Source organism: Gadus morhua, chromosome 16, assembly GCF_902167405.1.
Source record: "Gadus morhua chromosome 16, gadMor3.0, whole genome shotgun sequence".
Classification (NCBI taxonomy): Eukaryota; Metazoa; Chordata; class Actinopteri; order Gadiformes; family Gadidae; genus Gadus; species Gadus morhua.
Genome location: NC_044063.1, coordinates 16,243,445 through 16,257,556, shown reverse-complemented (window position 1 = coordinate 16,257,556; position 14,112 = coordinate 16,243,445). Strand labels below are relative to the sequence as shown.

General features: G+C 43.9%; 1 protein-coding gene and 1 non-coding gene across 5 annotated transcripts in view; both read left to right on the top strand.

The window, feature by feature from the left end:
• Positions 1–14,112, top strand: part of fchsd2 (FCH and double SH3 domains 2) — a 55,600-nt gene that overhangs the window by 5,380 nt on the left and 36,108 nt on the right. For all 4 annotated transcript variants that reach the window (XM_030380674.1, XM_030380673.1, XM_030380672.1 and 1 more), the window contains exon 3: positions 6,248–6,293. In XM_030380674.1, the coding sequence (XP_030236534.1) occupies positions 6,248–6,293 (46 nt within the window). The remainder of the gene's footprint in view (positions 1–6,247; positions 6,294–14,112) is intronic.
• trnat-agu (transfer RNA threonine (anticodon AGU)) lies at positions 2,641–2,714 on the top strand. The gene has a single exon. It is a non-coding gene; the product is annotated as a tRNA-Thr (tRNA).

Below are 14,112 nucleotides of genomic sequence, written 5' to 3'. Positions count from 1 at the left end.
CCTTTTCTGCCCTGACAACCGTTCACTTTGGGCACCCACCCTCTCTCCTTCAACACATATAAACTCTATCTCTCTCCCTAAAGGTGGGGACCAGGTCTCCTTTTTGATATCAAGGAGGATAAAATGAGATTGTAAGGTTAGATGTGGTCGTGTGGTCTTAGATTGTCATGACCGTTGATCGACAGCTGGAAGAAGAGCACTTAGGATTTCCTCCTAGTGGGCTGACAGTCTGATGCTTGTCTTATGAAGGTTGTAAATTAAGCCCATGAAAGAAACCTCATAAATACTCACCCTGAATCTGTGCCACTTTATTTTTTCAACCGAGGAATTTGCTTTTTGCCTATCCTCTCAGAATATGAGCGCAATCTCATATTTGTTCGAAGAAATGTCCAACAGCATTGGCTTTGCTTAATTTGTGAGGCGGAATATGTTGATACAATATCACTATCAGGAGTATGTAATCAGTAATACTGACCAGAGCAGGCACTTCCTAGAATATTGTGGCAACTTCCGTTTAGGTTTCCCTTGTTGTGTTTTTAAGGCAGCTTTCTTTTGACCAATCCCAGACCTGCCAACACAAAGGCCATGTCTGGTCGGTTCAGGCCAAATAAGGTAATTTAAAGTTAATATTTGGTTCAGGCCAAATATTAATGGTTCAGGCCAAATAAGGTAATTCAAAGTTAATATTTGGTTCAGGCCAAATAAAACGTTAAATTCAAGATTATGTGCTGAACTCTTAGTTCAGGTAACATTATTGGTTATGCAGTGCACATGATAATGGTGTGCACACTTGGAAGGGTGGAGGTAAGGCTGCAATAGTTATGACGCGTGACTCCTTCCCTTGTTGGTGAGGTGATGGTGAGAAGAACACACTTTGTTTGCCATGCGTCGCCACGAAAACATGCCCACACCATTCTGGCTTCCTCGTTTCTTTTTCCATCTCCTTCTGTCCTTCACTTTTCCTCCCCTGCTTCTTATTCCCACTATTGGTCCATTGTTTATTCCTGTGTAGCTTATATTGTTTTCCTCTTCACAGTTTTCAATGTGTGATCCACACATTTCTGTTTCTTACACAAGCGCTCATGTCATATGTGTTGTCACATTTCATAGTTCATATGCAGTGTGCAGAGAAATAGGCCTGGAAAGGCAAGAACAAGGACTATTTTTTGGCTGATTCACCGTGTTCTGCACACCTATCATTTCATTAATTTGGTAGTTCGGGCTTCTTGAGCCACGTGTGTGTGTGTGTGTGTGTGTGTGTGTGTGTGTGTGTGTGTGTGTGTGTGTGTGTGTGTGTGTGTGTGTGTGTGTGTGTGTGTGTGTGTGTGTGTGTGTGTGTGTGTGTGTGTGTGTGTGTGTGTGTGTCAACCCTGCAGTGGAAAGGTGTGAACTCGCTTGTTTCCCCTTTGCCGCCTTGCCCACGGGCCTGATTCTCCTCTACCATCCATTGCACACTTACGAGGCCTATGTCAAATATCGAAATCTTCAGACTTCTGATGACTGGTGCCCACAGCTGTAATCCCTGCTGTTCAAAGCAGATGAATATACATTTTTTACTAAATCACATATGCATTTTTTTATGAACCTATAATTACAGACTGGGTTGTTGTGGTAGCTTTGAGACAAGCTTTTCACTTAACACCTCTAGAGTATCTATCTATTTGTCGGGCTGTGGAGTGTGCATTCTTGTACATGTAGAATATTTTATGTGAATAGAAAGAAATGGAGAAATCCTGAAATAATGAAAGAACACAGGCAGTAGCATTCATTATATAAGATGTTTCCTGGTCATCATGTTTGAACATGTTTTTTAAAACATGTTTTTAGCAAGAATAAAAAGCAGCAATCGGGCGGATTCACAGTGGAACTGTTGTGTGTTTGCTGTCTTTGCGAACCTAGAAATGCCCCTCTTCCTCCAGGTTGGGTTTCAACCACAGTTAACCTTTGGATCTCCCACATCCGTTTTTGTATTTTAAGTTACCCAATGTTTTCCCCCACGAAGGGAGGCTAATACGTTTACAGATGAATATGCCTTCTCTTGCATCGAGCCAAAACCTACTGGTTTTGGCTCCTTGAGAGATTACTCACTCAGTGATTGTGTTTTACGACCATTCAGTGTAACCGTACATGCAGGGTAAGACCGGCATACTTGGTAGAAACCTTCCCAGGTTTAGGATGATTACAGTCAAGCTGGGTATATTTATATTCAGATTTCTTTAGATTTATCCTTTTCATCATTCGTCATTTGAGCTAGAGATCTTCCAAAAAGGGCATGGGCATGTTCTTGGGATGTATCATTTTCTGTAGTTTGATGTGAGACTTTGAGTAAAATATTATGGCTTGGATTATGAACTCTGGTTGCACTTTGGTGAGCCAGGACGGGCTCTGGCCTGGTTGGTTAAAATGCCTGTGAAATTGAAAGGCACATCATGGGCTTGATCCAAGCAGAACTTTTTCAACAAAATATACATAAAATATCATATCGTACACAATTAACTTTGTCTGTTAATTGCTTATCTTTGGGCTAACCTGTTTGGTGTACTGTGAGATTATGGTGTAATATCCCTAGGCCAGGTTTGAACTTTGAAGCAAAGCCTGTCCTCCTGGCTGAAAGGTGATATCCTTCTGGGTAACATAGGAGGCGCTGTGGCTTAGATGGTTAAAGCGCCTGTCTAGTAAACAGGAGATCCTGGGTTCGAATCCCAGCAGAGCCTTTTCGAAAGCTACTGTTGTGACTTAAGAACACAAAATCGAGGCTAATGCTAATCACCATCAATCTGTGAGTGAACCCAGCCTGGCTGTTTATTGGTTAATTTGATTTGTCTTTATCATACAAACTAAATTTTTCTACTAATACTTTTTATGATACCTCATACTAGGGATGCACCGGTCAGCCCACTGTCAACGATTGTTTGCTCCTGACACGTGATCTGTGACCATCATCTTAAAAAGGCGCGACCACCTGACCCAAAATACAGTATTGTTTTTTGGGTAAGGTGATGATTTATATGATTTATTATATTTAAAATTGACTTTTTTTCCCCTGCAAATTCCTCTTTAAATTGACCTGACCCTCAATAAAGATACAATTCGACATATACCCCGTTTAGGACAAGGCATGTAATTGCTTGTTAAGAAACGGCCACTGGTTGCATCCCTACTCCATACTATGTAAAATATGTTGAACATTGTGTATGACAATATATTTTAGCTTAACTTCAAGATATTTGTGTGAGACAATATATACCTAATTTCACATGAAAATAGACAATATTTATTTCATGTTCAAACATCTTCATTAACATATTTCATGGCTTGAGTCCAAAGTAATTTCATTGAGTGTAATTTCAGAGTCAAGTATACAATGCATGTTTGTGCTTTAGTTTCCATTTTCTACACAAAATGCTACTTATGTATATTAAAAGAAATGCTTGGTGTGAGGCTCAAACTCACAACCTTCAGCTTACGAGACGGACACTCTGCCTTCTGTGCCAACAAGGCCTGAGCGCTCAGTGAAGCATGTTGGGTTCAGATCGTTGAGCTGAGGGGGAGATGTATGGGGGAGCCCACTTGAGGGGAGGACTCAAATTTCAACCGACTGCTGAAGTATGTGCCCAGCACACGCTGCAACCCTTCACAGTGAAAAGGACTGCAGACACTCTGCCATTCTGCTGCCCACCTGTTTATCCGGGATTTGACGTGATAATTAAATACATTAGCGTACATTAAAGGGGACATATTATACCACCAGGTGTGAGTGTGATTAGCCTTACAAGCCGTCTCGAAAATCTGCCCCATACGACATCACTAGTGGGCGTGTCCACCTAGATCTGTGCTGGATAGATCAGTCTACCAGCCAACCCAGTGGACTGAAGTAAACGTTGCTCATCTATCAAGCACAGATCTAGGTGGACACGCCCACTAGTGATGTCATATGGGGCAGATTTTTCGAAACGGCTTGTAAGGCTAATCACTCTCACACCTGGTGGTATAATATGTCCCCTTTAACAAACATACCCTGATATACATGAGGCTCCATCACCCATGCCAGTGAATGCTCCAGAATATGTTCACAATAAAAGGGGCTTCCTCTTTGCATTGGAGCTGTAATTAGCAAGGAGGGGTTTGACGGTAATTACGCTGTCTGTGTATAGCTTGAGAGGGCCTCTATTTATTTTTAATGCCCTGCTGTTCCCACCTCCTCTGCTGAGCCACACATTTGATATATTTAGATGTCAGGCCTCAGCCTCTTCATCACTAGTTCTCACGCCCAGGGAACCTCTAACCACCGTGGGCTGCAGGAATACAACAACAAACAAACACGGAAAAGCACTTCCTGTTCAGCAACAAAGGTTTTCTTATTTTTACGTTACTATGTTCATCTGGCTTGTATGTTGTTGCAGCCCACACAAATCAACATTTTTAAAGATAGTAGTTTTTATTATTGGTGAAAGTTACATACAACGTTCAAGCAACATTTTCTTTTATCAAAAATGTTCAATCGAAAAGTATCTCCATTGTGTAAAGCAAAAGTTATCCCAAACCAACCAATAGACCGAAGAACTGTTTGCACCAGGAGGCTGGCCTTTAGGTTTTTCATTAAAATGTTAATTACATCGCAGATGATTGCTGATGTATACTTTGATGGCCTTGATAGCTTAAATTAAATCAAATAGAGTTGAAGACAAAAAGCCATTGTTGCCTTTCACACCCTATATGTCACCAAACCCACGTGACCTATGTTCTGTCTCCGATCCTTAAATATATTCAGTTTTTGCAAGGAGGTCCGAGAAGGAAAACCAACTTGCTGTTGAGGAAACAAGTAATTTCTCAAGCACGCCTTTTATGGCAACATTTTCTTATATATATTTATAATACATATCCAGTGAGATAAGGATAAGAGGGTATTGATGTAGACCACAGCTCTGTGATTAATTCTGAGTCGATAAAAAATGCATGAAAGACATTGGACAACCACTTGTAGCACTGTTGGCGATTTTGAGAGCTAACTGTGCATGTGCGGAGTGTGTGTATATTCTCTGGAGATAATGCAGGCCTGTGGGTGATGGGATTCCCAAATTGTCCAATTACGACCAGCCCTGGAGCCCTATAGAGTGTTTATTCATGCCCCTTCCACTCTCACATGGGACCCTATTTCTGCAAAAATATTTATGGTAGTCAACGGCGAGAGACAAATACATTATTTGATCCTGTTCGAATTGTGCCATGAAATGCATTATAATGATACACAATATGATTTTTGTAAATTCAAATGTTGCATGCTACAGTTTGTCGTCAAACAACAAAGTGACATTTTGTTTTGTGTTTTATAACTCAGTGCATTACATGGGCCTTTTATCAGCTTGGCATCAAGAAAACCAGCAAAACCGGTGGCTTGTTTAACTACATCCACAAATCACACAGGCGTCATATTTACTCCATCTTGTTCTTCAATAGTTTGACGACAGACTGACTTTCTTGACTTTCAGAATGAACTATTCAATTCTAAAACACAATATGTGTATTTCAGGGCACAAATCAAACGGGATCAAAAAATTATTTGCCTCTTGCCATGGACTAAGTATGTTTTCTCTCTTTGGGGGGACAGCATGAGGAATGTGACTTTGGCACTCTACATTGTCCAGGTCTGTATTAGCCCATATGAAAACTGATACAACCGTATGTATAGACATTTTGTCAATCTCTTAAGCCTCAAATGTGAACAAACTGTTGAAATAGCCGATGCTATATTTACTTTAGAACAAAATGGGAGCCACTTGCCATGTCTGGTCCTTTGATCTCAACAATTATCCCCTTCCATACTTTCTATATTTCCCTTTGGGACATTCCTGAGCTGAGATAAGACCTGGTTATGCTGCCCGGATGCTGGGGTTTGTCTGATACGCTGAGCTGCAGGGCGGGGGACTGCAATCTACGGCATTTCTTTGAATACAGTCGTCGGCAGGACTTCCTGCCTTCTTGTGTCATGTGGTGGTGGCCAAGCTCACTCTCTTGTATATTAAAGGGATCCCTAACTTTAATTAACCCATATATATTCTGAGCTAAAAAGGGTCCGGCCAAAGGGGTCTGGCCACTAGCACGAAACGTCCCACTTCCCTCACCGTGTTTTTACATCCCTGCCTTTACCATGAATGCACCTTACTTGCCCTTTCTTCTTGTGCAAGAAAAAGATTTGTATGTTTACAAATCCTAAAGCTCTCACTGCTCTCTGTCTCCCTTTCTTTAGGAGTTACACTCTGAAGAAAGGACAGCTGGAGAGAGACTATGCCCAGGTAAGAGACACCAAAACATGTGGTGATGGATCCGTCCTTTGTTATAACCAATCAAACATACAACTTAAACGCTGTTGCCAAGTAGCTGAAGGGGCGGTCATCTTAACAGTGGAACATAATTGTGGAGCTCACTAAAGCTAGTTCTCTGAATCAATTCTTACCCTATTTCGCTGCCATAATAAACAGCGCCAAAGATATTTGGAGGGCTGACCAGAAATGAGGCAACTGCTGCAAAGGATTGTGACTGTGTGTGGCCAACTGCATTTCACATTTATTAGACTGGCTAGCTTAAAGGTAACATCAGACTTAATAGAAATGTACCGGGATGAGTACCAGTACTGATTGAGTTACAAGGCTGTAGACGGGTTATGTGCAATGTATACCCAAACCTTTACCCTGCTGAAAAAGGACACATAAAAAGGCAATTGGCCCTTTACCACCTGATGGAACCAAAGCAGGTTTAAGAGGTTGTGAGATGCCTACAAACAGGTGAACTAATCCAACCACTTGCATTTACATCTGCATTTACATCTGCTGTGCCACCTGCCGAGTTCATTTACCTCCCTGGTGGTTAAGCTTTATCACTTCTAGCTTCTCGTTACCTTGCTAAGGTGAAACAATCCAATATATTTTAAACCGATTTTGGAATAGATTTTTTAGGATTATTCCAATCAAGATAATTAAATACCATCCACTTTTATTTGACAGCGTATATATCAATGCGGATAGATCATATATTTCCAGTTTTACAAATGGGAATAGATTTTTTACAATATGGTCTAAAAAACCCTAGCAGTGGCCCTAATGGGTGAGGGTTGTATACAGCGTGCAGAGGCTGAGGCTGGGGGGAAGACTGGAGCGACGCACTGTACAGTGGCAGCAGATGTCAGCCAAACTGTACACCACTCACACCCTGGAGACTCCTTGGTGCTGCAGCTCAGCAAAGGTGCTCCTTCTCTCACTTTCATAGGACCGCACACGCGTAAAGATACACGAAGGCAAATGCACGCATGCACTCCTGAAAAGCTCTCTGCTGCAATTACCATGCTGTGCACCCAGCCTAAGTTGAAGCACATTCCAATAGATAGTCAATCTTGGCAAACACACACACTCACACACACACACACACATTCACACACACACACACACACACACACACACACACACACACACACACACACACACACACACACACACACACACACACACACACACACACACACACACACACACACACACAGACACACAGACAATCTGAGTGTGTGGTGGCAGGGGTGACTGCAATGAGTTCTGTTCTAAAAACATTTTTTTGTCAACACATTCATGCACAGAGCCATTCCCAGCTGTGTGCAGCTGTTCACACAAATTGCCCTTGTTTACTGTCCCCTCCATTCTCTCAGTACACTGTGCTTGAGTGTGCGCGTGCGCATGCACGTGTGTATTGTTTATTGTGTGCAGTCTGTATGTTTAACTGTGTGTTTATTCGTTTCTTGCTTGTGTTTGATGGCATGCCATATACTATGTGTATATGTAGACAAGTAGAAAGTCATGTGTATAGATTTTGTTTATATACAAGTAGGATATGATGTGCTGTAAGGGACATTATCTAAACCTACCTTGCATACATATGCACTTCTGCTGTCACGTAACATCTGACAGCCAAACTGAGACTAAACGCATATCCCATACTGAAAACCTCACACATGTTCAATTGAGATGCTGTCATGCAAACTACTGAGATGAGCCATTCCCACACGCAGACCTGAATCCCTTATTGACTGAATACAATTATGAAAGAAAAAAACCATTTCTCCCTCTACATTTTGTCAAAATGAATTAGAATTCAGAAAATATTGCATTATACCCTGAGAATTAAAAGAATGACTGGTGAAGGTGAAGAAGGTGTTATTTTTTTTTTCTGTTACATTTTCCACTGATTTCTGTTTTACTCTGAAAAAACTGAACAGTGGGCTCACCTGACAGCACACAGAGAGTACCCACTGAGATAGTGGAAGAGCGAGATGGAGACAGAAAACGGAACAAGAGAGATTGAATAACGCGGAAAAGCCATAGAGGACACAAGATTGTGAATCGGATAGAAGAAGTAAGAGATGAATAGTTGTACTGATTGCAAGATGCTGATGGAGTAAAATACATTTCAGAAAGAGACCTAGGCATGAGATAGAGAGAGAGAAGCAAAAGGAAAAGAGGCAAGTTTGCATGAGAGAGCAAGAGATGCAACCATGGTTGGTGATGGTGATTGTGTGTGTGCTGTATTCCCCTCCCATACTCAACATTTCTGGAATAGTTGTACACTGGGGTCACACTCGACTGGACTGCCCGAAAAGGCCAGAATGTTCTGTGTGTGTCTGTGTTTGTGTCTTCACTTTTGTGATTTTGTGAGTGCAGTTCTGAGAAACAAACTCCTGTAAGCTTTGTGTGTGTGTGTGTGTGTGTGTGTGTGTGTGTGTGTGTGTGTGTGTGTGTGTGTGTGTGTGTGTGTGTGTGTGTGTGTGTGTGTGTGTGTGTGTGTGTTGCCATTTAACGGGACTTTCTTTACAGAGTTTCACAATATCAAGTACATTTGTGTATTGGATAACGCTTCTCATTTCCTCTTCCTTCTTACAATGCAAAGAAGTGCCGAGGCTATTCCAAAAATATTGTTTATGTGCAGCAACTAACTCATTCAAATGAAGTTATGGATTTATGGAGATGTATTGAATTCCTCTCCTCTTCTCTGTCTGGACTATACATGTCTGCCTTTTATTCTCCGCAATGCAGATTGCCTCCCTCCTTCTCTCCCGGCTTCTCTCGCCTCTCCCCGCTCGCTCCAGACCTCAATCCTTCTGCCCTTCTCTCACACGGATGGAACGGAACACTGTACATTAGTGTACATTAGTGCACATCCTGAGCACAGGAAGAACTTGTGCACAAGCACACACTCATATGCACACACACAGACAAACGCATACTGCAGATGCATGTAATCAAGAAACTGTCCCACACACAAACACACAGCTATTGTTTGTCCCTTAAGTGCTCCTGTCTAGAGAGAGAGAGAGAGAGAGAGAGAGAGAGAGAGAGAGAGAGAGAGAGAGAGAGAGAGAGAGAGAGAGAGAGAGAGAGAGAGAGAGAGAGAGAGAGAGAGAGAGAGAGAGAGAGAGAGAGAGAGAGAGAGAGAGAGAGAGAGAGAGTCCTGACTACCAGCCTCCATATCTCTCCTCACCCATGCTGCAGTTGACCAGAGGCTCAGCCCCGTGCTCACTGTCAATTTCTTTTCACTCTTCCCTCATTCCCTCATTTCACTCTTTTCATCTGTTTCTAATTCTATCCATTTGTCCATCTAGCCATCCATGTCAGTGAACTTAGTTTGAGTCTTAAATAAACCTCACTCAAGCAGAGTTCTGTAGGCACACTTCCCCTTTGAAACATCTGCGGCAGCATCCAGTTAGACATAGACAACTGAACACACACGTTCCTCTCTACAGCCTTCCAGTTTTGTTTTATTAACCTGTGCCCAAAAAAACCCCAAAGGAATTTCAATCCTCTTCTGCCGTTACACATTTTGACGCAGTCTGGGAACTTCCAACTCTCCCCGTGGTCCACTAAGCAGGGCCTCACTCTTAACCCCGTTTACCTTAGCTGAGGAGATCTTTTTATACACTCCCAGGCTGGCTTCCACTACCCTGACATCTTCCTGTGTCTTAATGGGGTTGTCTGCATAAGCAGTTCTTTAATAGGGAGCTGTGCCGCAGCCATGCTGGTGAGAGTCCTGTTACGCTGTGTCTGTGAACCGGAAAGAGGTCAGGCTGCAGAGCATCCCTCAGAGTGGGCAGCCCTGTCCCATTCCACTGACACTGGTCTGCTCAGTCTCCCCCCTGTCATAGCCAGACATGAGGCTCCCCTTTGCAATAGACTCCCATCCATGATCTTAAAACAAAACAGAAAAGCCATGAGAGTGGAAAGCATGAACGATGATCCACTCTGTCAGAAGCCTTCTGTTGCTCAAGGGACAGAAGGTCAATGTCTATGTCATCGAGTTTACACAAATTGATCCCTGAAAATGTTAAATATTATCCATGTTTCTTCCATGACAGGAGCACAGTATGTTTGTTCATATGGATTATCAAGTCCATTAATTGATTCCGCAGGTTGGACAATTTGAGAGCATCTTGTAGTCCGCACAGAGCAAGTCATCAGGCCTCCAGTTCTTCCTCTGTGGGCTCTCCCTATGGGACTCAAGGAGAACTCCATATTAATTGTGTCCGATGAGAAAAATTAAAAATAATCTGTTTAGATAACCATCAATCAAGAAACCATCGATCCCTAGAGCAAGGCCGGTCGCCCATTAGCTGTAGTTAGTTCCTCCAGTGTGAGACCATGACAGGAACCAGAATTCAGTGGTGCTGGTCTTTCAACAGAGCTGTGGTGCACTGTGTATCACAGTCACCTTCTCCACAGAGGTCTGTTTAAAACCCCATCGCATGGCTCCTTATCGCATACTGGATTGTTTGTAACCGTTCCATCCTGGGGCTGTAGACGGTTAAATTGCTTTCTGGAAGCTTCACAGAGGCCTCCCAGTCCGCTAACCCCCCAGTGTAGGCCACGTTTCCTCAGCCAATAGATGACCTGCTGAGGCGTGTTGGCGGTCACACTGATCCACCTGTAGCTGCGCTTCCAACCCGCGCTCGAAGACATCTGTCGCTTAGTTTTACCTGTTGCGTGTGCATAGGTTTTTTTATTTGCAAGATCACCACGCTTGATATCACACCCTCCAGCTTCCTGTGCTCGTGCAGAGGGTATTATTTGGATCCTCCTCGTGTTAGAAGTGTACACCTGCTATACTGTCACGTCGAGAACGGGAGCCACCAGAATCCCACCACCGGTTGAAAACGGTGCAGTCTCACTTTTCCCCACAAACTGATCACACCACAATTGTATGCAAGGGGGAAAAAAAACGTTCCTGATGCAGAGAATCACGTATCTCAAGGAGGTAGAAAATGAAATGTTCCGCCACTCCTCCACACACTCCCTCACACCCTCTGCTCCCGGCATGCACCACGCTGGATGGAGAGAGAGGGAGGGAGGGAGAGAGAGAGAAAGAGAGGGAGCAAGAGGGAGCGAGCTGGAGGGCGTCAAGGTGACTGCGCTGAGTGCCTTGGCGGGGCTCCGTTCGCTGGCAGAGAGAGTGGTAGAGGATCGAACGGTGGGCGGAGATATGGAGATTGATCGTCCAACACCCAGCCATGCACCCCCTGTCTCAACCCCTCTCCGCCGATCACTGTGAACCCCAGGCGGCTGGTCAGCAAACGGCTCCAAATTTATGAAGCCAAACAAGCTCCCTCCCTCTTCCTCTTCTCTCCTCCTGCTCGGTCGGTCGGTGCACCAACGGATCACGTTCAGTGTGGATATTTGTAGCAGCAGACGCTGGCATTCTGCCTGGCGGTCGAGTCGACAAGCTTTTGTTTTGTCAGAGACAGAAAGGAGGAGGATCGCGGCAGACAATAGTCTGAGTGGGTTCAGACGGCCACTTTATCTCGCTGAATGTCAATTAGCCAACATCTTGTCTATCACTGCTGCACCGGCAGACCCTCTCAAGCGTATGCACACATACACATACGCATACACACAAACACACACACACACACAATCACACACACAAACACACACACACACACACACACACACACACACACACACAAACACACACACACACACACACACACACACACACACACACACACACACACACACACACACACACACACACACTCACTCATTCTCTCCTTGTCACCTCAGGATATCCTGCTGTTTGAATACCCACTATGGCACTGGAATCATAAAAACAGGATGTGTGCCTGCCCGTTTGTGGATGCATGATTGACACATGTGTGCACACATGTTCTGCTGTATATCTATGTGTGTGTTTTTGTATCTCTGCACACATGCAGGCCTTCACACTGGTGTGCTTTAGAAAGCATGCGGTCCCTGGCTCACCTAGACTACACAGGGAAGGGCATGGGGTTGCTATGGCAACCTCCCTTCCAGGTGGTTGTATGATGACATCTGCACTGAGGAGAGAGAGAGAGAGAGAGAGAGAGAGAGAGAGAGAGAGAGAGAGAGAGAGAGAGAGACTGTAGCAGTGAACCACGTGCCATCTAGGTGGATTTAGGGTTCCTCTGATTATATTATATATTGCGGAGTTGGTAGAATTGATGCAGTAAGAGCAGGTTTGACCTCCCGACCCATCTCCCCAGAGTCAGACCGTTGAATCAGTCTGACTCGGGCCAGGTGAGGCAGGCTGATCAAACCAATAACCATTCACAGTCCACACAAATCAACAAACGCAAAGAGAAACTCGGACTAACAAGCAGACACACGGACAGACACACGGGCAAAAGTAGACAGACACAGATCCTTATCAAACGGTTCTGATTTCAAAGCAAAGTGGGAGAGGCATGCTTCACGTCTTCAGGGAGGGAATCAAATGCCAATATTTGGGGACTGATTACAAAACACTTAACACAGTAAACAATCAGCTTGTGCTTATTACTGGTCGATACTTTTTTCATCCTCACGTGTCCAGTATTGGGATTATGATCCGCATCACATTTTCATAGTTTCATTTCATGGCGATAATATTACCATATGATACATTGCAATGGAATGCCTGAGCTGCGATAAATGGTATCTTTACACGTGCCATGGTGGTGCGGATTTTTTATTGTAATTATTAAACCATGAATTATCTAAATCACAAGTCATATCTACATCGCAGTATGCAACGTGACTGCGTAGCGCATGTTTCCCTCATCGCGCAGCCCCGATTAGAAGAGTAAGAAAAGGTTATAATGCTTTATTTAGCTCTGTCATCATAGTCTGCCTATGTCACACACCAACCATGGTCTCCCAGAACTGGTGACCTAAGTAATGTGCAGGGCGGGATCTCTATCCACTTCAGCCATATTTGGATTGGGGAGAGACTCTGTTATTCTGTGATTCAGGAATCTGACCTCATGGTTTATCCCTTCCCTTCAAGGAGAAGGGAGAAACCAAAAGGGAGTGCCACTGGGCGTTCTGTACAGTGGTCCGCTGTGTAGGCTGATCTAATCCTGATGATCTGACCTCCTATACACGGGTCATCTTATCTCCTTCCGGCCTCAGTAGGGCATGTTCGCAACACAGGTACAGTACGGAGCTGTGAATATATAAAGGCTGCTGTTGTTTATAGAGGATGGAGGTAGAAAAGCACAGCTGGCCAATCAGTGAGCCAGGTGATTGTTACCGATCACTCACTGGCTGGCTGCCTCACTGGCCGTCACGGGCTGTCCTTCACTCAGTCGGTCTTCCCGCTTGCGCATGTGCAGACGCGTACATGCACAGGCACGCATGCACACCCGCACGCACGCACGTGTGCACACACCCTTTAACCAAAAACATTCCCGCCAACTCCACCCTTCCCTAGAGAGTGAGGGAAGTTGACTGTTTGTTGTCATGCGTTTCACATTTGTTTGAGGGGCTGGGTTTTGGCAAGGAGCTCACGATAGTATACGTATCAAGATGCATGGGTTACGACACAAGTCGTTGGAAGACATATTGCGTGACTGCAGTACTCCCCATAATTAAAGTTGCAGCTTGTAGCTTAAAATGACCCTGACGTATCCATAGTCAATGCTGATTTATAGGGATTTCAATAATGTTATAAATAAAATCACAGCCTATAACTGATATATTCTACAAAAAAAAAATGCTGACCAGCCCGAACCTTTCTCTTTGTTTTTGAGTAAATCGTACTTTCGTCAATCCCAGTATCCCTCCC